At 46.2% G+C, this 25,376-nt stretch overlaps 1 protein-coding gene across 1 annotated transcript; it reads left to right on the top strand.

The window, feature by feature from the left end:
• Window positions 1–723: 723 nt before the first annotated feature.
• Window positions 724–23,590, top strand: LOC137525532 (uncharacterized). The gene is made up of 5 exons (XM_068246663.1): window positions 724–808; window positions 8,518–8,835; window positions 12,495–12,633; window positions 17,668–17,741; window positions 22,446–23,590. Exons 2-5 carry the CDS (start codon window positions 8,529–8,531, stop codon window positions 22,976–22,978), a joined length of 1,053 nt encoding a protein of 350 aa, XP_068102764.1. The 5' UTR covers window positions 724–808; window positions 8,518–8,528; the 3' UTR covers window positions 22,979–23,590.
• Window positions 23,591–25,376: the final 1,786 nt, after the last annotated feature.

The following is a 25,376-nucleotide window of genomic DNA, read 5'->3' as shown; positions in this document are numbered from 1 at the left end:
ATGGGGGCTTCTTATGGGTGGCACATATCCTCCTCCCTCCCCCCGCAGCCTCCTCCGCTTGTCCCCCTGCATAAATAAGCAGAAGCAGCCTCTCACCTCCAGCGTGGTGCGAGTGGCAGACTTCTCCCTTCACTTCCTAGTTCCCCCTAGTGGCCGCCTGACCGGCTCTTACTGATGACGTAGTAAGAGCCAGTCACTAGGGGGAATAAGGAAGTCTGCAGGAGGTCTGCCGCTCCGGGCTCCACGCTGGAGGTGAGAGGATGCTTCTTATTTATGCAGAGGGCGAGCGGAGGTGGCACGGGGAGCGGGAGGAGGATAATTGCGAGCGGGTGAAGCAGCGGATGCGCGACGATGCAGCGTTGGGATTCGGCGAACAGAAAATGGCGTCGGGATTCGATTCCACGAATCTCGAATATTTCCTAATATTCGAGGGATTCGTGGATTCGCCGGATTCGTCGCCCCATCCCTAGTATTTACACAGATCTGTACATGAGTCCTGAAAGAGGGACAAATAAGGGAGAAGGAGGGACAGGGGGATTTAATTCAAAAAGAGGAATAGTCCCTCTGAAAAAAGGGACAGGTGGGAGCTATGCATACACATGTTTTTCTCATTCCTGTAAAATGACTTTTTCTGGTAACACAGCTCTTCAGTCATTGGCTGAGACACTGTATTAATCATTTCTTTCCCTGACATTTCTGAGCAGATCATTAAATAGAGGCTATGGGTATAAGTTTCACTTTCACTCTGCTGGTTACTAAAAAAAGCAAAGTCCTTTCCTGGAAATCACAGCACAGCCAGGAGACTCAGGTGAGCTCACACTGTCTATAATGTCTGCTTTATACTCTATGAAACAGCAATAATATTATTTATTAAAAAAATGTATGCTGGTTTGTGGGACAAGAGACTGAAGATTTTAAAGAAGACTTACCTTTTACTAGACAGGGAAATCTTCTATTCCTGCTTCCCAGGTTTGTGATTGTTTGTTCTGTATTTGTAATCTACATCTGGGGCTTGATTCACTTTGCGTCGTTTTCGCGCACGTTTTCACGTTTTGCGTGTGATCGCTGAAAACGGCTGTGATATGAGTTATCATGGTTTAGTGAATCAAGCCCCTCATGCGTTGCAGAGCAGTGTGTCATATGCTGACGCTTAGGCCCGGTTCACATTTGCGTTTTTTCCCGGAACCGGCCATAGGGATCCGGCCATAGGGATCCGGATATCAGGATCAGGTAAAAATGGTCAGTTTTTACAGCCAGTGTGTTGTAAACTGTCACTGCACAACGGTCCGGGAAATTAGGTCCTGCTGCATTTTTTTGTCCGTTGAGTGGAACGGACAACAAATCCATACATGCGGATAGATGTGAGCGGATCCATTGGTTTAACATTGGATCCGTTCGCATACCGGTCCGTTTGTACAGTATACGTTCCGCTCCCATTCCGCTCAACGCTAATGTGAACCAGGCCTAAATAATAAACACAACATACAAAAAAAAACCCTGTAAAACAGGTTAAAGCTGAGTGAAAAGTGAAGGGTTAATAGATTTTTTGCTGTTTTCTGGCCACACCCCCTTCAGCACCTCCCTTTCCTTAATAACTTATTTAATGTCCTAACGAGAGGCGATGTGCCTGGATATATGTGTTTTTTTCTTGTTACTGACCCCTGTGGCTAAGGTCTAATTCAGTGCACTCCCTCCTTCCCCTGTATGTGTTTGTCAGCATGCACACAGCTTATGCTGGTGTATGTGCATTGTGCGCATGGATACATAACATTAGCTCCCTTGTGCGATTAGTAAGATGCGCTATCTGTCCCAGGAGAGGACGTCAGGATGTGTGCTCCTAATCCATTGATAGGTTTGATGCAATGAATGTGTTTGCATGTTTGCACTATGCATGTTACAGGGCCAGAGTTAGGACACCTACAGTGGTTTGCAAAAGTATTCGGCCCCCTTGAAGGTTTCCACATTTTGTCATATTACTGCCACAAACATGAATCAATTTTATTGGAATTCCACGTGAAAGACCAATACAAAGTGGTGTACACGTGAGAAGTGGAATGAAAATCATACATGATTCCAAACATTTTTTTTTTTAAATAACTGCAAGGTGGGGTGTGCGTAATTATTCAGCCCCCTGAGTCAATACTTTGTAGAACCACCTTTTGCTGCAATTACAGCTGCCAGTCTTTTAGGGTATGTCTCTACCAGCTTTGTACATCTAGAGACTGAAATCCTTGCCCATTCTTCTTTGCAAAACAGCTCCAGCTCAGTCAGATTAGATGGACAGTGTTTGTGAACAGCAGTTTTCAGATCTTGCCACAGATTCTCGATTGGATTTAGATCTGGACTTTGACTGGGCCATTCTAACACATGGATATGTTTTGTTTCAAACCATTCCATTGTTGCTCTGGCTTTCTGTTTAGTGCCGTTGTCATGCTGGAAGGTGAACCTCTGCCCCAGTCTCAAGTCTTTTGCAGACTTCAAAAAGTTTTCTTCCAAGATTGCCCTGTATTTGGCTCCATCCATCTTCCCATCAACTTTGACCAGCTTCCCTGTCCCTGCTGAAGTGAAGCAACCCCAGAGCATGATGCTGCCACCACCATATTTGACAGTGGGGATGGTGTGTTCAGAGTGATGTGCAGTGTTAGTTTTCCACCACACACAGCGTTTTGCATTTTGGCCAAAAAGTTCCATTTTGGTCTCATCTGACCAGAGCTCCTTTTTCCACATGTTTGCTGTGTCCCCCACATGGCTTGTGGCAAACTGCAAACGGGACTTCTTATGCTTTTCTGTTAACAATGGCTTTCTTCTTGCCAATCTTCCATAAAGGGCAACTTTGTGCAAAGCACGACTAATAGTTGTCCTTTGGACAGATTCCCCTACCTGAGCTGTTGATCTCTGCAGCTCGTCCAGAGTCACCATGGGCCTCTTGACTGCATTTCTGATCAGCGCTCTCCTTGCTCGGCCTGTGAGTTTAGGTGGATGGCCTTGTCTTGGTAGGTTTACAGTTGTGCCATACTCCTTCCACTTCTGAATGATCGCTTGAACAGTGCTCCGTGGGATGTTCAAGGCTTTGGAAATATTTTTGTTGCCTAAGCCTGCTTTAAATTTCTCAATAACTTTATCCCTGACCTGTCTGGTGTGTTCTTTAGACTTCATGGTGTTGTTGTTACCAATATTCTCTTACACAACCTCCGAGGCCATCACAGAGCAGCTGTATTTGTACTGACATTACATTACACACAGGTGCTCTGGCTTTATGTTTAGTGTCGTTGTCCTGCTGGAAGGTGAACCTCCGCCCCAGTCTCAAGTCTTTTGCAGACTTCAAAAAGTTTTCTTCCAAGATTGCCCTGTATTTGGCCCATCCATCTTCCCATCAACTCTGACCAGCTTCCCTGTCCCTGCTGAAGAGAAGCACCCCCAGAGCATGATGCTGCCACAACCATATTTACAGTGGGGATGGTGTGTTCAGAGTGATGTGCAGTGTTAGTTTTCCACCACACACAGCATTTTGCATTTTGGCCAAAAAGTTCCATTTTGGTCTCATCTGACCAGAGCTCCTTTTTCCACATGTTTGCTGTGTCCCCCACATGGCTTGTGGCAAACTGCAAATGGGACTTCTTATGCTTTTCTGTTAACAGTGGCTTTCTTCTTGCCAATCTTCCATAAAGGCCAACTTTGTGCAGTGCACGACTAATAGTTGTCCTATGGACAGAGTCTCCCACCTGAGCTGTTGAGCTCTGCAGCTCGTCCAGAGTCACCATGGGCCTCTTGACTGCATTTCTGATCAGCGCTCTCCTTGTTCGGCCTGTGAGTTTAGGTGGATGGCATTGTCTTGGTAGGTTTACAGTTGTGCCATACTCCTTCTAGTTCTGAATGATCGCTTGAACAGTGCTCCATGGGATGTTCAAGGCTTTGGAAATCTTTTTGTTGCCTAAGCCGGCTTTACATTTCTCAATAACTTTATCCCTGACCTGTCTGGTGTGTTCTTTGGACTTCATGGTGTTGTTGCTCCCAATATTCTCTTAGACAACCTCTGAGGCCATCACAGAGCAGCTGTATTTGTACTGACATTAGATTACACACAGGTGCACTCTATTTAGTCATTAGCACTCATCAGGCGATGTCTATGGGCAACTGACTGCACTCAGACCAAAGGGGGCTGAATAATTACACACACCTCACTTTGCAGTTAATTTTGTGTAAAAAATGTTTGGAATCATGTATGATTTTCGTTCCACTTCTCATGTGTACACCACTTTGTATTGGTCTTTCACGAGGAATTCCAATAAAATTGATTCATGTTTGTGGCAGTAATATGACAAAATGTGGAAAACTTCAAGGGGGCCGAATACTTTTGCAAACCACTGTATGTTTACCTGGGTACTTCTGCGCAGTATAGGGGACTAAGCATAAGAATGCATTCTTCTGTGAACTAAGACCCCAGCTTTTAACTTAGCTGTAGGGATAACAGTGGTGCCTGGATGAGTGATTCTGTGAATGCATTTGTTTGAACATTTGCATGCAAGAGTGCAAAGGGTTAATAGATTTTTAGGTACTTATGGTCTGTGACATTATATATATTTCGAAGCCTTTTTTATTTAAAGGACCACTATCGCGCAAAAAGAAGTAAGCAGTTAAAAGCTGACAGAACCGACAGGTTTTAGACCAGTCCATCTTATCATGGGGGATTCACAAACCTACAAGGCTCATGTATGCATTGACTCTCATGTTTTTCCCTTCTTTGCCACACCTGCTTGGCTGCTTTTCAAAATTGTTGTTTAACTGCATTGCTCCACCCTCAGCACTACTGTAGCTGTTCAAGTAAAAGTGAAATTAGTTTTTAGTTCAACAGAGTACCCAAGCAGCTTGGGGTGACCCAAACCACTAGGAATGTATAAGGGGATACAAGAAACCGAAAGCCCTCCTATTAAAAAGCAATGCTTGGTGTGATTAGCCTTCTTGGGCCCAGTGCACACCAAAACCGCTAGCAGATCGTCAAAACGCTAGAGATTTTTGGATCAGATTTCAGAGCGATTCTAGGCATGTTTAGAAACGTTTTCTAAACATGCCTAGTGTTTTTGGGAGCGTTTTTGTGTAGCAGATTACAAAAACTGTTACAGTAAAAGCTGTTACTGAAGAGCTTCTGTAACAAAAATGCCTGGAAAACCGCTCTGATATAGCGTTTTCCAGAGCGGTTTGCGTTTTTCCTATATTTACATTGAGGCAGAAACGCTTCTGCAAACCGCAAACGTGCAGCAGGAGGCACATTTGCAGTTTGCTAAAAAGCTCAAACCGCTGGTGTGCGCTATCCCATTGAAATACATTAGCCAAGCGGTTTCACTGGCAGATGCGATTAGCGGATCGCTCCTAAAACCGCTCGGTGTGCACCGGGCCTTAAAACAGATACAGCCATAGCAATCCCTGCCATGTACTGATGAGGACCAAAAGTCCGAAACAGGCTGTCTATGTGTGCGTTTGATGTGGCTGTGTAAAATGTAAAGCTACAGGCTTGCTATACCCCAGCAGTTCTGGATGTGAGCTAAGCTTACAGGGACAAAAAGAGATAATTTGCGTATTCAGTAGTGGTGCATTGTGGGTAAACACAAATGTTCACTTATAGCTGAATTATTGCAAATGTCCTTTTGTTTTAAGAAGGCAAATCACACCAAGCAGTCTTTAGTTAAGGAACTACATATAAAATTGTGTTTGGAAGGCATCCTACATGTGGAAAACAATGTATCCCCACATGGATCCCCGATCACCCCTGATCTTTCATGTACACCTGTAATCAGGGAGGGAAAAAAGACAGATACATACTTAGGGATGGTCAGCAATGCCCAATTCCGATTCTGCGGAAATTCCGATGTATGCCAATTACAGTTTTCATGATTTTCCAATTTCGAAGGAATATTTTATTTGTCATTTTTTTTGCACCAGAGTATGCGAAAATAAAAGGAAAAAAAAATGGAAATCGGAAAAACAGAATCTTGTGATTGGTCTAAAATGACCACGGTAATTTGCTTTTTGCTGAAACATTCTGTATTCTCTGATTGGTCCACTGCTTCCAAGTGGTTAGGCTAAAATTACAGAGTTGCGGTAAATCGGATTTGCGAGAAATTCCAATTTCCGTTTTCCAAAAATGTGTAAATTTCAATTCCGCGTAATCAGAATGAGCATCCCTACATAATACATACCTCTGTATGCTTCAGTAGCCTCCCCGATCCTCCACAGCTCCTCCGCCACCATCAAGGACCCTCTTTATCTTTGCAGCCATGCTCCCCTGCATCAGCAGGCACCAGTGGCTATGCACCTGTTCAGCAGTATAGAGCCACTTATGCATGGAGGAAAAAAAGCCCAGCATTTTCACAGGCGGAAGCGGTTTGTGGATCACTTTAAAAACTGCTCAGTGTGCACCAGGCCTTAGACAGTGGAAGGAGCAGGGTCCTCCAGCAGCACAAAGTATATCGGGAGAGGAGAGTTAGATAGAGGAAGGAGTGGTGTCCTCCAGTAGCACAGAATATATCAGGAGATGAGAGTTAGATTGAAGAAGGAGCAGCGTCCTCCAGCGGCACAGAGTATATCAGGAGATGAGAGTTAGATAGAGGAAGGAGTGGGGCCCTCCAGCAGAGTATATCAGGAGAGGAGAGTTAGACAGTGCAAGGAGCAGAGCCTTAGAGTTAGAGAGTTAGATAGAGGAAGGAGTGGGGTCCTCCAGTAGCACAGAGTATATTAGGAGATGAGAGTTAGATAGAGGAAGGAGTGGGGTCCTCCAGCAGCACAGAGTATATTAGGAGATGAGAGTTAGATAGAGGAAGGAGTGGGGTCCTCCAGTAGCACAGAATATATCAGATGAGAGTTAGTTAGAGGGAGGAGCAGAGTCCTCCATCAGCACAGAGTATATCAGGAGAGGAGAGTTAGACAGTGCAAGGAGCAGGGTCCTCCAGCAGCACAGAATATATCAGAATATATCAGGAGATGAGAGTTAGACAGAGGAAGGAGCAGAGTCCTCCATCAGCACATAGTATATCAGGAGAGAAGAGTTAGATAGGAAGGAGCAGAGTCCTCCAACAGCATAGAGTATATCAGGAGAGGAGAGTTAGATAGAGGAAGGAGCAGAGCCCTCCAGCAGCACAGAGTATATCAAGAGAGGAGAGTTAGACAGTGGAAGGAGCAGAGCCCTCCAGCAGCACAGAGTATATCAGGAGAGGAGAGTTAGACAGTGGAAGGAGCAGAGCCCTCCAGCAGCACAGAGTATATCAGGAGAGGAGAGTTAGATAAAGGAAGAAGTGGGGTCCTCCAGTAGCACAGAATATATCAGGAGATGAGAGTTAGATAGAGGAAGGAGCAGAGTCCTTCAGCAGCACAGAGTATATCAGGAGAGGAGAGCTAGATAGAGGAAGGAGCTAAGTCCTCAGCAGCACAGAGTACATCAGGAGAGGACAGTAAGATAGAGGAAGGAGCAGAGTCCTCCAGTAGCACAGACTATATCAGGAGATAAGAGTTAGTTGGAGGAAGGAACAGAGTCCTCAGCATAGAGTATATCAGGAGCAGAGAGCTAGATAGAGGAAGAAGCAGAGTTCTCCAGCAGCACAGAGTATATCAGATGAGGAGAGCTAGATAGAGGAAGGAGCAGAGCCCTCCAGCAGCACAGAGTATATCAGGACAGGAGAGGTGGATAGTGGAAGAAGCAGAGTCCTGCAGCAGCATAGAGTATAGTGGAGAGCTAGATAGAGGAAGGAACATAGTCCTCCATCAGCAAAGAGTATATCTGGACAGGAGAGGCGGATAGTGGAAGTAGCAGAGTCCTCCAGCAGCACAGAGTATATTTGGAGAGGAGAGTTAGAGGAAGGAGCAGAGTTCTCCAGCAGCACAGATTATATCAGGAGAGGAGCATTAGACAGTGGAAGGAGAAGATTCTTCCAGCAGCAATGAACATATCCAGAGATTTAACCTCCTTGGTGGTAATGACGAGCTCAGCTCGTCCATTACCGCCGGAGGGCGCCGCTCAGGCCCCGCTGGGCCAATTTTTATCATTTTGTTTTAAACACGCAGCTAGCAAAGTAGTCTGATCACCGCCCCCCGCCGCCGATGCACCGCTACCCGCCGCAGTAGAGGGCCCCCCCAGGCCCCGTGCGCAGCCTGGCCAATCAGTGGCAGGCAGCGCTGAGGGGTGGATCGGGACTCCCGATGACGTCACGACTTTGATGACGTCGATGTCGTCTTGACGATCGTTGCCATGGCAACGGGGGAAGCCCTAAAGGAAATCCCATTCAGAACGGGATTTCCGGACGGGCAAATGCGCCGGCAGCGATCGGAGGGGTGGGAGGAACGCCGCAGGGAGGGGGGAATCATGTAGCTAGCGCTAGGCTAGCTACATGATTAAAAAAAAAAAATAGTGCTGCGCCGCCACCCTGGCGATCTTAATAGAACGCCAGGGTGGTTAAATTAAAGTCTGCTAAATGTGTATGTTCATGGGCCACTTTACTGAAATGATCTGACACTGCTCTTACACTACAGGTGGCTGAATAATGATGGACACTTTAAGGAGCATTAAAAGCCTACGTCTTTCAGAATATCATGACAATAAAGGATTTGACCAGATCCTTATGCAGATATTCGGGTTACCCAGAAGTGGAAAATCTTCTTTCATCAACTCTTGTGAATTTGCCTTGGATGTCAGCAAGTTTAAGAAGTATGCAAAGCCTGGCCATTCTAAGCGAGGAAAGTCTGCAGTAAGGAGATCTCACCAGCTCACCGATTCCATCTGGATGGTCAATAATCCGGGGCTACGGGCAATTCATGCATTTCATGATGGAGAAATTTTTGCCCAGCTTGGTAAGTTTTAGTTTTTTTTTTCCACCCATGATCCTAGAAAGCTAATTGCGAAAATATGAGGAGGGAAATTTTCACTCAACAGACGATTTGTAAACACTCACACACTATACACACACACACACACTACACACACTATACACACACACACACACACACACACACACACACACACACACACACACACCTACACACACACACACACACACACACACTACACACACTACACACACACACACACTACACACACACACACACACACACACACACACACACACGCACGCACACACACACCTACACACACTACACACACTACACACACACACACACACACACACAGCTACATTTCTCAATAGAAAAGTTTTGATCCTTGATGGTTACCCATAACCTCCAAGTCTGTGTGAATGAGAGAGATCAAGAGGCCAATTGTGCAAAATTTGCAACCACCATATGAGCCTGCAGGAATATAACCATCCCCGCTCATTGTCCCAGGTCTGTTGGTACAGATGCTGTTCGGTTGCTCTCCTGGATTAGTTGTGAAGATGAAATGTCCTCATGACTAAAAAACCCCAATGGGGTATGGACTATGCTAAAAAAAAACACTGGTGGAGGTGCTCTTGATGATATGATACTACTAGATGTTGTATATTTGATCAGGAGACATGGTTTATTCATGTCACGCACACTACATCAGGAGAAGAAAGGCCTAGCCCAAAAAATGTAGTGTCTGACGTGAATACATTCTGATATCATTGAAACCATGCTGGTCCTTTAATTAGTTTTATTTCATAATGACATTTGAAAGTAATAAATACATTAATTTTAAGGATAAAAATAAAGTTGAGTCAATTTAAAACTTGTTTTAGTAGCAAAATACATATATTTACATAGATCTGTACATCAATCCTGAAAGAGGGACAAATGAGTAGAAAAGTGGGACAGGGGGATTTGGTTTCCAAAGAGGGACTGTCCCTCCGAAAAATGGACAGTTATTAGCTATGCTTCCCTCCTACACACTTCTCATCCAGCTCACCCATAAAGCTATGGTGACAGCAGTCAAACTCCTGCACAGGAGAGTGATCAGGTAGGGGAAGGGGCAAAGGAGTGTCAACTGGGGCTCAGGAAGGCCCCCTCTAGGTGACACCAGCCCAACTCCTGCATGGGTGAGTGAGCAGGTAGGGAAAGAGCCAAAGGAGTGCCAGCTGGGGCTCAGGTAGAATTCCTTGTGACTCCAGCCCGACTCCTGCATGGGTGAGTGAGCAGGTAGGGGAAGGGGCAAAGAGGTTCCAGCTGCGGCTCAGGAAGGCTCCCACTGTGATGATACTAGCCCAAGTCCTGCACAGGTGGGTGAGTGAGTGGGTAGGGAAAGGGGCAAAGGAGTGCCAACTGGGGCTCAGGAAGGCTCCCTCTATGGTGAGACCAGCCCAACTCCTGCACAGGTGGGTGAGTGGTTAGGGAAAGGGGCAAAGGGGTGCCAGCTGTGGCTCAGGAAGGCTGCCTCTATGGTGACACCAGCCCAACTCATGCACGAGTGAGTGAACAGGTAGGGGAAGGGGCAAAGGTGTACCAGCTGGGGCTCAGGAGGCTGCTTTTGTGATGGCCAAATTTGGGGTGCACTTTGTTGGGGTGCACTGAACCTGCGAGCAGGGGCGTAACTAGAAATCACTGGGCCCCCCTGCGAAAATGAGGATGCCCCCCCCCCCAAATAGGGGCCAAATACTCGTAATGGGGCAGCGTTTCACCATAAAATAATCCTAATGCAGCAATGTTTCACCAGAAGTTAATCGTAAATTGGGCAGCATTTCACCAGAAATGAATCGTAGAATGAGCAGCATTTCAACATAAAATAATCGTAAAGTGGGCAGCATTTCACCAGAAATTAATCATAAATTGAGCAGCATTTCACTAGCAATGAATCATAAATTGAGCAGCATTTCCCCATAAAATAATCGTAAAGTGGGCAGCATTTCCCCATAAAATAATCATAAAGTGGGCAGCATTCCCCCATAAAATAATCGTAATGTGGGCAGCAGTCATCAGAAAATAATCGTAATGTGGGCAGCAGTCATCAGAAAACAATCGTAATGTGGGCAGCAGCCAGCAGCAGTCACCAGAAAATAATTGTAATGTGGGCAGCAGTCACCAGAAAATAATCGTAAAGTGGGCAACAGTGACCAGAAAATCGCAATGTGGGCAGCTGTCACCAGAAAATCGTAATGTGGCCAGCAGACATCAGAAAATTGCAATGTGGGCAGCAGTCACCAGAAAATAGCAATGTGGGCAGCAGACACCAGAAAATTGCAATGTGGGCAGCAGTCACCAGAAAATCGCAATGTGGGCAGCAGACACCAGAAAATTGCAATGTGGGCAGCAGACACCAGAAAATCGTAATGTGGGCAGCAGTGACCAGAAAATCGCAATGTGGGCAGCAGGCACCAGAAAATCGCAATGTGGGCAGCAGACACCAGAAAATTGCAATGTGGGCAGCAGACACCAGAAAATCGTAATGTGGGCAGCAGTGACCAGAAAATCGCAATGTGGGCAGCAGGCACCAGAAAATTGCAATGTGGGCAGCAGTCACCAGAAAATCGTAATGTGGGCAGCAGTCACCAGAAAATCGTAATGTGGGCAGCAGTGACCAGAAAATTGCAATGTGGGCAGCAGTGACCAGAAAATCGCAATGTGGGCAGCAGGCACCAGAAAATCGCAATGTGGGCAGTAGTCACCAGAAAACCGTAATGTGGGCAGCAGTGACCAGAAAATTGCAATGTGGGCAGCAGACACAAGAAAATCGTAATGTGGGCAGCAGTGACCAGAAAATCGCAATGTGGGCAGCAGACACCAGAAAATCGTAATGTGGGCAGCAGTGACCAAAAAATCACAATGTGGGCAGCAGACACCAGAAAATTGTAATGTGGGCAGCAGTGACCAGAAAATTGCAATGTGGGCAGCAGGCACCAGAAAATCGCAATGTGGGCAGCAGACACCAGAAATTCACAATGTGGGCAGCAGACACCAGAAAATCGCAATGTGGGCAGCAGACACCAGAAAATCGCAATGTGGGCAGCAGACACCAGAAAAAAATGCACCTGTGAAAAAAAAAACAATTCACTCACCTGGCAGAAGTCTCCTCTCCCGGCATCTGGTGCGCAGTTCCCCGACTATCCTCCAGCAGCACATCTCCCACGCTGACAGGCAGAGAGCAGGGCTATGGCAAGATGGCTCCTGAAGCCCTGTACTGGAGACACAAATAGTCTCCAGTGCAGGGCTTCGGCAGCCATCTTGCCGTAGCCCTGCTCTGCCTCCCGGGAGACTGCGGGCTGCGGGGAATGAACTGGCCCGGCGTCTATTAGACGCCACGGACAGTTCCACACCTGGCTGGGGGGTCCCACAATCGGAAGGGAGTCAGCGCTCCCCCCGCACATGGCTGACGGGCCCCCCTGCGGCTGATGGGGTTGCATCCCCAGTAGTTACGCCAGCGCCTGCGAGCTAGCATGCACAGACATGTGGGTTTGTTAACCCGCAAATACTGACGCAAATGTACTGTAGGTTTAGCCTAATATATTCCCAATAATTCTGGTTAAGAAAACTCGTGTTAGGAAATATCTGCTGTCTGTCTCATATCTATTTAGATATATCATCTAATACGATGCTTTATTTAGGAGATTTTCTGCCTCGAGATGAGGAGTTAGAATGGAGTGAATGTAAGGAGACACTGTACAGGCAACATGACAGACTGAATGATAAAGACAGGCTGAAGATCCTGTTCTGTGAATTTATTGTGCCCGTTTTTGTACACAGGTGAGTATTATGTCATTTCTGCTGTAGATTAAAAAAAAAAACATGTTTCTAAAATTTTACAATCCATTTTCTCAAAAACTACAAACACTAATATAAAATGTTCGGGCTTGCTCCCACTGATGACCCTGACAAATAGTACATAGCAAACTTTGTGATGATGGCATGTTTAGGGTTGTTGCAATGTGCCCCCCCAAAAAAACGATTTGAATAGGACACTGGTCTCGTTTACAGAAGTTTTTTTTATTGCCTGAACTTTATTGAGTAAACTGTCTTATTGATTTATTTTTTACATATTAACTCTAGTCACTCTTAGGATCGTAGAAAATTTGGCATTGATGGCATGTTTGGAGGTTTCACAATTAACTCAATGTAAAAAGGCCAAAAGATCAAAGCTGAAACTGAAGAAAGGCTTTGATATTTGCCCACAACTGAAATCTACAAGGATTGGTCAACCCTATAATAGTTTTATTAGCTACAGTTGACTCCTTTGTCCCCCATTTTTAGACTATGGTAATTACCGCTCTAGCCGGATCTGTCATTTACATATCCATTTATTCTTTGAAATTAATGTATTATGGGAATAACGTCTTACTTATGTCCACATATTGTATATTCTGTGTAAGGAAGACACAATTGTACTTGACCTAATTTTTCTTAAGTAGAAGAACTTGTTGGTTTTCTTTGGGCTCGCCACAAATATATTAGTGGTTTAGGGTCTCCATGACTTGAATGGATAATACTTCTCCCTCTCATATCCTATAAGCATGGTGGACACACACCATGGCACTACTAAGAATAACACAAAACCAACACTAGTAATGGCCCGAACGGTTTGCCGGCGAACCGATATGCGCGAACTTCACTGGTTCGCACTAGCTGTGAACCGCAAACTATATGCGAGTTCGACCTGCCCCTAGCGGTGAACCGCAAACTATATGCGAGTTCGACCTGCTCCTTATACTACATCATTAGGCTCAACTTTGACCCTCTACATCACAGTCAGCAGACACATACCAATCAGGCTACACTCCCTCCTGGAGCCCCCCCTTATAAAAGGCAGGCAGCATTGGCCATTGCCCTCACTCGTGTGGCTGCAGTAATTAGAGAAGGGAGAGCTTGCTGCAGAGACATTGGGGAAAGCTTAGTTAGGCTCTTGTTAGGCTTGTTAGCTTGATCCTTGCTGATACTTATTGCTAAAAAGCACCCCTCAACAGCTCTTTTGAGAGCTAATGTTAATCGTGTGATCAATTTTTTTTTTTTTTGTGTGTCCCACAGACACTTGTTGCATATACAGCCCTGTCAGTCAGTCGCAGCTGGCCCTTGGCCCCTTGGTAATTCCTACTGTGCCACTGTCAGTCCCAGCACATTCAGTGACTACCTATTCATGGTACCTGTGTGTGTGACAGCTGCACATTTGTAATACCAATCCCTGCATACCTGTTCAGTGCACCAACCTATGTGACCGCAAGCAGTGTTATATACCAGTCACTGCACCTGTTCACGGTACCTGTGTGTGCGACAGCTGCACATTTTTAATACCAATCACTGCATACCTGTTCAGCGCACCTACCTGCGTGACCGCACGCAGAGTTATATACCAGTCACTCCACCTGTTCATGGTATCTGTGTGTGTGACAGCTGCACATTGTATTGATGCCAAGTCACTGCATACCTGTTCAGTGCACCTGCCTACGTGACCGCACACAGTGTTATATTATATAGCAGTCACTGCACCTGTTCACGGTACCTGTGTGTGTGAGACAGCTTCACATTTGTAATACCAATCACTGCATACCTGTTCAGTGCACCTACCTACGTGACCGCACACAGTGTTATATTCCAGTCACTGCACTTGTTCACGGTACCTGTGTGTGTGACAGCTGCACATTGTATTGATACCAGTCACTGCATACCTGTTCAGTGCATCTGTGACTGGACATTGTATTATACCTGGCAGTCAGAGCATACCTTTCACTTGAATGGATGGCAGACTTGTCCTCCATAACAGATTGTCATTAAAGGATTTAAAGTTGATTCGTCTCATATACAGCAGGGCCTCGAAAGAGTCCTCCTGTATTGTAAGTTCTCATCACTACCTCCCTGAGTCGGGACTTGCATGCTGTGCCTGCTGCCCTCCTTGGATGTGTGGTGGTAGCCGTTCAGAGGCGGCCTTTGGGGGTGGCAAGTGGGGTGATCGCCCCAGGCCCCGCACCTGAAGAGGGCCCCGCATGTCCTGCCTGCCATACCATGCTCACTGGTGGCGGTGAAGGAAAGGTCTACAGAAGTCTAGCTGTTTGTGTTCTGAGCAGTGTGTCATTTGCAAATACTCAGATGTTCCTATTTTGTTTTACACACCTTATATTTTGCACCCCCCCCCCCCTTTTATTGCTTAGGTTTTCGTCTTCAGCATGCTTTACTGTACTATGCCGTTTGCATTTTTGTAATGAATTTCTGCACTGACATGAAGCTTGCCAAATGTTTAAGGTAACGTGGAAGAGCCTCAGCCTGAGGGCCCCAGGGGCATTTAGGTTAGTCAAGCATGGACTGGAGCTAGAGGGGGCTCAGGATGGAGCTTCCAGACTGGCTGTGGATTGGTGCTAGGTTTCATGAGGAGCTAGGGATAGGTAGAAGCTGGCTGGGGAGCTAGGGATAGGTACAGTTTGATTACATTACGTATTGTAATTGTTCCTGTATTGGTTGGCTTAGTTTTTAAACAATAATAAGGCATACTGCTTTAGAGGTGGACAAGCCCGTGACTGTGGTGGTACGGTACATGGCCTTCACTTATGGCTCTAGACCCTGCATATGACACTCACCCCAGGCCCCGCAAACTCTAAGGCCGCCTCTGTAGCCGTTCCTGCTGCTTTGCCCACAGTGGGCCTGCTGCCTTCTTAGGATGTGTGGTGGTAGCCGTTCCTGCTCCTTTGCCCACAGCGTGCCTACTGCCTTCCTTGGATGTGTGGTGGTAGCCATTTCTCAGGCTCCCACTCCGGACCGGAAACCCTGATTCCCCGGCCATTACCCATGGTCACCATGGTACTGAGAAAGTAATATGGAAAGTTTATCAGTCACACAGTTGAATGAATGGCAGACTTGCCCTCCATAACAGGTTCTCGTTAAAGGTACTGAACATCCAGCAGAAAAAGTAATGTAAAAAAATAGATGTAAGCTTTAACCTCCCTGGCGGGCTATGCCGCCGGAAGGCACCGCTCAGGCCCCGCTGGGCCGATTTGCATAATTTTTTTTTTCTACACGCAATGTGTGCAATCCAATCGCCGCCGATCCGCCGATCTGCCGCTATCCGCCGCGCCGCAGCCGCCCCCCCCAGACCCTGTGCGCTGCCTGGCCAATCAGTGCCAGGCAGCACTGTAGGGTGGATCGGAGTCCCCTTTGACGTCACAACGTCGATGATGCCGGTGACGTCATCCCGCCCGTCGCTATGGCGATGGGGGAAGCCCTCCAGGAGATCCCGTTCTTTGAAGGGGCTGCGGCTATCATGTAGCGAGACCTTGTCTCGCTACATGAAAAAAAAAAAAATTTAAAAAAACGGCTTTGCTGCCCCCTGGCGGATTTTAATAAACCGCCAAAAGGGTTAACAATGGTAGAGAAAGAACCATCGAAAGTTGATAAGGCAGTCAGACAATATCTAACCTGACATCACTGAGGAAGAGCAATCTCGCCATGGTGCGCACCAGTCCAGCACGGCCATCACTACACAAACAGCTATTTGCGGTGCGTTACACAGTGAGTTTGGTCTGTCAGTGTGAAGCAGTACACTAATTACACTACCTGATTCATGTATACACATGCAAGATGTTTTAAAGCACTTTAGGCCTGCAATTTAGCATGCAATGTGATTTCTGCCCTTAAAACGCTGCTGTGCGTCAAATCCTGATTTTTTTCCACGGGACTTTTGGCGTGCCTCCCACTCCGCCATGCCCCCCTCCAGGTGTTAGTGTTAGACCCTTTGAAACATCTTTTCCATCACTTTTGTGGGCAGCATAAATGTTTCTAGTTTTCAAAGTTCGCCTCCCCATTGAAGTCTATTGCGGTTGCGGAAGTTCGCTATCGAGGTTCGCAAACCTAAAATTGGAGGTTCGAGCCATCTCTAACCAACACATGGTGCCAACAAATGTGATGAAGGAGCTAGTAGCTCATCAGAATTATGCACACCCATTTTGTTTGCCATGCCTCCCTCATTATGTAGAGGGGGTTCTGTAGTTCATGTAGGGACCAAGAGCATCTAAAGGAGAAGTAAAGAGAGACCAGGAGCCCAATGGTGCAGTATCGTTAGGTATAGGGGGACAAAAGTATATATGATTATATATTTACAAAGGTGGATTGCAGTTCCTGAAAGCATGGTATAAGCCTGCGGGGAATTCACTGTTCAGGACGATTCTGGACGGACGCTCTACTGTAGTTCAATAAACCTTCCAGAAAACTGTAAAGCTATTACCTCCAAAGGAGGTCTGACTGATTGAAGGGAGGTCTGACTATAGATAGAGGCGCCTACACTCCTTTTGCTACTAAGGCATTTTTGTATTGACCTGAGGAAGTGGACCACGACCTGTGAAATGCGTTGTCAATTTTTTGAATAAATATTTTTCCAGTTGAACTGGTGTCTGTATCTTCTGGAGAGGTAACCGATTACCTCTCATTTACACATTGTTTTAAAGTTTTAACACCCATACATTTTGTGCACCTCCATCTCACCCTTCTATCCCTCATTATGTGTCTGTATATGCCCAACCCTCTATATCCATGCATACGGGCCCAGCATTATTATGTACTATGTTTTTGCAGTGGCCATTGCTTCTATCTTGTATCTTCTAAAATATTTGTAGAGTGCAACAGTTTCACTACAAACATCGCAGACCCAAACCTCACTCACATTTTACAGCCCTCTTTCCCTCTTATTGTATAATGCTGTCTGCACTGTCTACAACAATCACATGTTTAATAATAATAATATTAATAATAATAACATGAAAATAAGTAGTATGTTACCATTTTTACAATTTTCTCTTGTTTTAGTATAAGTAATCCAATCTCTGAAGAAGAAATTCCACTATACAAGGAACTGTTGGACACAACGCGTAAAATGACAGGTATGTTTATTGTGCTGTACTTATACTTACAGAGGCATCTTGTTGTGTAAACCAGAGACAAGTAGTGTCACATTTCCCGAACCCGGAAAGACGGGTGAAGGAGCCCTTACAGAAAAAATGGCACTGCCATAGGTGCCTATGATAAAAGCCGCATTTTGTGCCGTGATTGTGAAAATTAGGCGAACTTCGAAACGCGAATTACCGCAAAAGTTTGCAAATAGGCGAATCTGGCGAACCGCCATAGACTTCAATGGGCAGGCACATTTTAAGACCTATAGGGACTGTTTCTGGCCACAAAAGGTATGGAAACATTGTTATTGGGGGCCTAACACTCGGATGGGTGGTGTTGCAGAGGGGGATCCATGGCAAAAGTCCCACCAAAAATAATGTAGTTGACGCAGAGTTGTGTTTTAATCTCTAAAGAACAGAAATCACAGTACATTCCTAAATTTGAGGATTTAAGTGCTTTAAAACATGCATACATGGCGATGAGGTAGTGTAAGGGTTATACCCGGCTCACACTGACAGATGAAATGCCTCAGGAGTACTGCACAATCCTTAAAGTGTACCCGAGGCAATATGTGACATGATGAGATTAACATGTGTATGTAAAGTACAAAACATATTAATAACCAGGGTGCTTTACTTGTTTTATTTTGCTGCCTGAAAAGTTAATTTCTTCGTTTTACAAAATATCCCCATTGAGATTACTAACAAATGGTTTCTAGCCATTCACAGAATGGTCCAGGGTTTCATTTGGCATAACAGACCTCCAAGAATTACATTTAAAACACTGGCAAAGAGAAAAGAGCTGGGAGTATATCAGCACCTGATGTAAAAGTATTACGAAGCAGCGCATTTAAAAAAAAGTACTAGAATTAAACTAACCTGTTATAGTTAAAAGGAACCTGAGGTAAGAGGTACCGTATTTTTCGGACTATAAGACGCACCGGACTATAAGACGCACCTAGGTTTAGGGGACAAAAATTAAGGGAAAAAAAATTATATTGAACCTGGTGCATCCATAGTGCCGTTGTGTCTTCTATATCTTCCCTCCCACAATGATTGTTCCTCTTGTGCCTTTCTGACACCTCTTGTGTCTCCCTGTGTCCTCCTTTATTCTCTGTCCTGTGTCCTTTGTCCCCCTGTGTCCTTTGTCCTCCTGTGTGCTCTATGCCCATGTGTCCTGATGTCCTCTTTGCCTCTATGTAGCCCTGTGTCCTCTGTCCCCATGTCTCTTATCCTCCTGTGTCCTCCATACCCGTGTCATCCTGCCTTCCAGTATCCCTGTGTGTTGGAGTGCCTGTCCCCCTGTTCCCTCTGATGTCCGCTGTGCCACCTCCTTAGTCCTCTGCAGTGTTGATACCCCCGCACCCTCAGTCCTCTCCAATGTCGCTGTTCCCCGCCCCTCTAGAGAGTGGCCACCATCCTGTCCCCTCGGCGTCCATTACATGCCTGAGATGACAGCTGCAAACGTTTTGTTCAGGCTACGTCCCCTCCGGCGTCCATTAAATATCGGAGGTGAAAGCTGCAAAAGTATTCTTCAGGCCATGTCCCCTCCGGCCATTACATACCGGACATGACCGCTGCGCGGTTACCCAGAAGTGGCTACGGAACTAGTAGCCTCACAACTTTGAAAAAGATTGGCGAATCAGGAGGAGGGGCGCTGCCCCAGACCGCCAATCACAGCTCTCGCTGCTCTCTCCTCCTTGCCGATAGGAGCCGCGGTCTTTCGGGCGGGACAAGTCTCGGTATTGGGGCCAATCACTGCACTCCATGCATGGACAGCAGTGATTGGCCCCAATGCCGAGACTTGTCCCGCCCGAAAGACCGCGGCTCCTATCAGCAAGGAGGAATGAGCAGGGAGAGCTGTGATTGGCGGTCTGGGGCAGCGCCCCTCCGCCTGATTCGCCGATCTTTTTCAAAGTTGTGAGGCTACTACGGTAGTTCCGTAGCCACTTCTGGGTACAGCGGTCATGTCCGGTATGTAATGGCCGGAGGGGACATGGCCTGAAGAATACTTTTGCAGCTTTCACCTCCGATATTTAATGGACGCCGGAGGGGACGTAGCCTGACGAAAACGTTTGCAGCCGTCATCTCAGGCATGTAATGGACGCCGGAGGGGACAGGATGGTGGCCACTCTCTAGAGGGGCGGGGAACAGCAACATTGGAGAGGACTGAGGGTGCGGGGGTATCAACACTGCAGAGGACTAAGGAGGTGGCACAGCGGACAGCAGAGGGAACAGGTGGGCCAAAGGACAGGGGACATGGGAAGTAAAAAAAAGTAGTATTCGGAGTATAAGACGCACCAACTTTTTCACCCCACTTTTGGGGGAGAAAAAGTGCGTCTTATAGTCCGAAAAATACGGTATATGGAGGCTTCCATATTTATTTCCTTTTAAACAATACCAGTTGCTTGGCAGTCCTCCTGATCCTGTGCCTCTAATACTTTCAGCCATAGATAGACCCTGAACAAGCATGCAGCAAATCAGGTGCTTTGGTTTCACTGGATTAGTCATATGCTTGTTCCAGGGGTTAAATCAGACACTTCTTATGCCAGAAGATCAACAGGGCTAGCTAGTATAACTAGAGCCCCTCCCTCTTTCCATCCTCCTGTGCGGTTCCCACTCTCCTCACCGCCCACTGCACCTATAGTGCCCACCCACGCAGTCACCCTGGAGCACCCATAGCACCCATGGGTGGTGTTTCTAGCATGCTATTGCTATTAACCGCTAAAGTTGGCGGCCATTAAAGCATTTCCCACACTAAGAACAAGAACTTTAAAATTAATTTTCTCAAAAATGATAAGATCTTTTTGAAACTGTTTTTCCTCTTGTTCCCATTGTCCTTAACAAACACTGCAAATTTGTTGTTTCTAGCACATATGGGGGCTTTGCAATTAACCGCGAAAGTCAGAGGCCAGTGACTTCAATGTAAAAAAAATAAAATGAAAAAATGTGCATTAAATGCGAACAGCGAACAGCCCATGTTCACCAGGAACTGCCACTGGAAAACTGTTTGGTTCATTTCTCCCTGTACTTTGCTAGTATTTGGCTCCACCCACATCATGTCATGGCCACTCCCACGTCTTTGCCATGGTGCACTTTGCGTGCTGCTTTCTTCTGTGGTGGGGCCACATCCATATTTTTACCTTTGGGGAGGCCTCAAGTAAGTTATGGGCTGCTTGAAATTATAATACATCATTCCTGAATATTTAATCATCTCTTTATTCCCCTAAAGCCAGGCTCACAGGTGTATAGCAAGCCTATAGCTTACACATTTTACACAGCAACCCAACATGAAAGCCACATAAATCTCTGCCATGTACTGATAACGAGCTGGGATGCTCTTACGAGTAGCTTTGAGTTTGTAGCTACTCATAATATAAATGCTAATCAGCTGTTACCGCGGGTAATAGAGACCCAGAAGTCCTCGGGATCCTCTGCGGTGCACGTCTATGTCCTCATGAGGGATTCTCAGTGTCTTCCATATTCTTTACAAAAGCATTATGCTAAGGATCTATGCAAAGATGCCTGGTGGCCTCCCTATTCGCTGCACTTTAATTTGGACTGCGCAAATGCCATTGAGTGCTCTCTGTAAACTGGACTGGACCAAAACCTTTCAGATTTGTCAGAATGTTACAACCTACTGTAACTGACAGTGACACAGAAACATAAATTACAGTACATTTTATTCTTGAACAAATGTTCATTTTATACATATGGATAGTGTTGGCATGTTCAAGTAATTTCAATTCAAGAACATTATTCTGGAATCTTCCGATCAGAACCTTTTATCTTTGTACACGCGCACCGCATCTGAAGCATTCAGAACAAAGTTTCGGATTCACATTGCTTGAACATGTCAACATGATATAGATATACACATGGATAGATACACATGGGGGTTGATTCACTAAACCATGCGAACGCATAGCATGGCCGTTAACACGCCTTATCAGAGATAACACGCCTTGCCAAAGTTACCACGCCTTATCAAAGTTAACACGCCTTATCAGAGTAGCATAATGAGCGTTATGGGCTCAGGGCAGAACGAGTGGAGGTTTCGTCATTGGCAATTAGCAGGCATACGTTCGTAGCGCTCACTATGCTACTCTGATAAGGCGCGTTAACTTTGATAAGGCGTGTTAACTTTGGTAAGGCGTGTTATCTCTGATAAGGCGTGTTAACGGCCGTGCTATGCGTTAGCACAGTTAAGTGAATCAACCCCATGTAGTTTAAATGTAACACGTTTCTGTGATAGTGGCCCTCTCGTAACTTCTCTGCCAATGGTCAGTCATCAGACTGTGGCAAATCATAGCTGTTTTGTACATAGAGGTCTAACAATGTTTTTCAAGTAATCATGGGCCCTTTTGATTGAACACTTCCATTCCAGTGCAGGAGACTTGGGCGCAGCATTGAGCAACTTCTGCACCGTCAGAACACGGAGCTGAAGTTACCAATAAAACACTATATTTCCGTCTCCAGCAATTGCTGGAAGCCAAATTATTTCATTCCCTACCATCCATGGCGACCTGGAGGGGGAATAGTATTTAAAATAAATGGGAATTTGTGCAGGAGCAGGATAAGCCATGCAAGCTGTATCCTGCGCCCAAGTCTCCTGCGCCGATTCCTCTCATACTCCTTTTAAATTGACAGCTGACTGTTTATAATCACAATTCTTCTTTCATGTTTGTGTCCCAGGCATGAATCCATTTGTGGTATTGACACACAAAAACCATAAAGGGAAAAATTCCATGACGAACATATTTAAGGGAATGGGGATAAAAAAGATCTTCACTGTGGAGAATTATGCAGTGAAGAACCATCAGCCGGTCAGAGAAAAGCACGAGGAAATGCTACACTTCTTCATTGAGGTAATAAACGAGGTCAAGCTCAGCTTGAAGGACAGGATAACCCCAAAAGATGAAAGAGATGAGCGCCTGAGGTTTGTTGTAAAGTATATAAACAGAAGTGACGAGCAGAAGACAGAAGAAGAACAGGAAAGGAGGATGAGGGAACAACAAAAGAAAAAAATGCATGAAGAAATAAAGAAGAGGCATAACGATCAAAAGAAAAACACACCGAAAGAAATCGGGAAGGCGAGTGAGCCAAAGAATGGGATTAAAGAACACAAGAATGTGTCAGAGACGAGTTTCCTTTCTAGTCACTGGTTGATGGTATTCATTATTGCTGTTTTGGCCGTTTTCTACATTGTGGTTACGAAATCAAACTAGAGTCAGTCTATCCAGACCAAACATTGCAGAAGACTGATGCAATCTAAACTCATGATAATTAGTTGTAAATCCACAATCAGACAGGGGCGTAACTAGAAATCACTGGGCACCCCTACAAAACTTTGGAGGGGGCTCCCTCCCTCCTCCCTCCCCCCTCCCTCGCTTTCTGTACGGGTAAAGTGAGAATCAATGTTATTTAATTGGCTAGTGCAACGTGAATGTGTTTTCCCCATGCAGATAAAAACAGAGAGCAGTGAAGCACTGCACGCATTTTCTTTATTAATTACATTATCTTCTGTGATGAAACATGCTTGTTTTTCACTCTTACCACTGAATCTCAGGACAGTAAAAAGAAACTTCTCCCCCACTGGGCCCCCTATGGTTTCTGGGCCCCCCTGTGGCTGCATTCCTTGCAGGTTCTATTGTTACACCCCTGCTTTCAGAATCTTTCTCACGTAGCTTCATTTCTCCTTTTTTTTAACCATGTTTTCGCTTAAAGGAAACATCAGGCAAAATATGTAAAGTCAGCTTTACTCACCTGGTTGGGGCTTTCTCCAGCCCCTTGCAGCCAACTGACCCACGCTGATCGCTCCGCTCTCCGCTGCTGTCCAGGCTGACCTCGAGGTCGTCCTTACTGCGGCTGCGTGAAGCTCACCTGTCAATCATGGCCACGTGGTCCACGGCGTACTGCGCAGGACCACGTGGCCATGATTGTCAGCGGCACTTCACGCAGCCGCAGTAAGGACGACCTTGAGGTCAGCCTGAACAGCGTGCGGTGAGCCCGGGACAGCAGCGGAGAGCGGAGCAAGGGGCTGGAGAAAGCCCCAGATGAGTAAAGCTGATTTTACATATTTTGCCTGATATTTCCTTCAAGATATACTTTTCTCAAATTCTATTTAAAATACATTTTAGCATTCAGAAATTGAAGAAGTAGCTACAAGTAAGTGAAAAAGTAAAAGCTAAAATTATTCTGATGCTTTTCTTGCTTATTTGTGGCTTAAAATGTATTTTATTGACGAGGTGTGAAAAGAATTGAACAGGGGCCCAAACGTTTTGATTGGGAGGAAGGCAACATAACCCCAACTGGGAGCCTCACTCTCATCTCCCAATTACATGCATCAGAGACTGGAGCTTGGCAGCATACAGTGTGTGGCTGCTGGGAGGAAGAGGAGACCCACGCAGCGTGGACCAGGTCAATAATACAGAGCTCCCTTCACTGCTCTGCAAAGTTGGCGGGAGTTAGAGAGAACCCCCCCCCCCACACACACACACCCCCATAGCCACAGGCCCTTCCATGGTCAGGGGGAGGGGGGGTCACAGAGGCAATTGTTACGCCACTGGTGGGACACATTTCTTCAGTTAAAAATGTACAGATTATTTTTCTCGAACAATTACTGAATATTGTTAATTGTTAGCTACTTCTCAAAGAAAACCTAAGCCCAACTGAAAAAAGTGACTTTCACTTACCTGGGGCTTCCACCAGTCCCCTGCAGCCATCCTGTGCCCTCAACGTCACTCCCGGATCTACTGGTCCCCCACCGGCAGCTAGTTTCGTTTTTGCCGACTCGGAGATGGCGTGCCGCCACGCGTCATTACACACGTTACCATGATTACAGGAAGCTATAGAGGGTGTCAACATGTATCTTTGTATGCGTTGACACCCGCTATAGCATGCTGTAACCGTGGTAACGCGTGTAATCATACGCGTGGCGGCCCACCAACTCCGAGTCGGCAAAAATGAACCTAGCTGACAGAGGGGGAGCAGAGCATCGGTGAGTGGCTGCGCGGGCACAGGATGGCTGCAGGGGGCTGGTAGAAGCCACAGGTAAGTGAAAGTCATTTTTTTTCAGTTGGGTTTAGGTTTCCTTTAACCATCCTGGCGGGAATGTTTTTTGCACACTTTTTTTTTTATTTTTCATGTAGCTAGCCTAGCGCTAGCTATACGATTCCCCCCTCCCTGCGGCATCCCTCCCATCCCTCGCAATAGCCCGTCCGGAAATCCCGTTCTGAATGGGATTTTCTGGAGGGCTTCTCCCGTCGCCATGGCGACGCACGTCATGACGTCATCGACATCGGCGACGTCGTGACGTCACAGTGAGACCCGATCCACCCCTCAGCGCTAACTGGCACTGATTGGACAGGCAGCGCACGAGGTCTCGGCTGGGGGGGGCGCTGTATCGCGGCGGGTAGCGGCGGATCGGCGGCGGGGATCGGGTAAGGCACCCAGCAAGCAAAGTGCTTGCTGCTTGTTTTTTAAAAAAATATTGAAATCGGCCCAGCGGGGCCTGAGCCTAGCTCGTCCAGAACGCCAAGGAGGTTAAAGAGTACTTCCAGTGCAAATAGACAGAGCATGTAATGATCGGCTCTGTCTGCATAATGGAGGATTGGGGGGCTTGCA

The sequence above is a fragment of the Hyperolius riggenbachi genome, chromosome 7, assembly GCF_040937935.1.
Source record: "Hyperolius riggenbachi isolate aHypRig1 chromosome 7, aHypRig1.pri, whole genome shotgun sequence".
Lineage (NCBI taxonomy): Eukaryota > Metazoa > Chordata > Amphibia > Anura > Hyperoliidae > Hyperolius > Hyperolius riggenbachi.
Note: the sequence above shows the minus strand (reverse complement) of the source record. Positions and strands in the feature narration are given on the sequence as shown.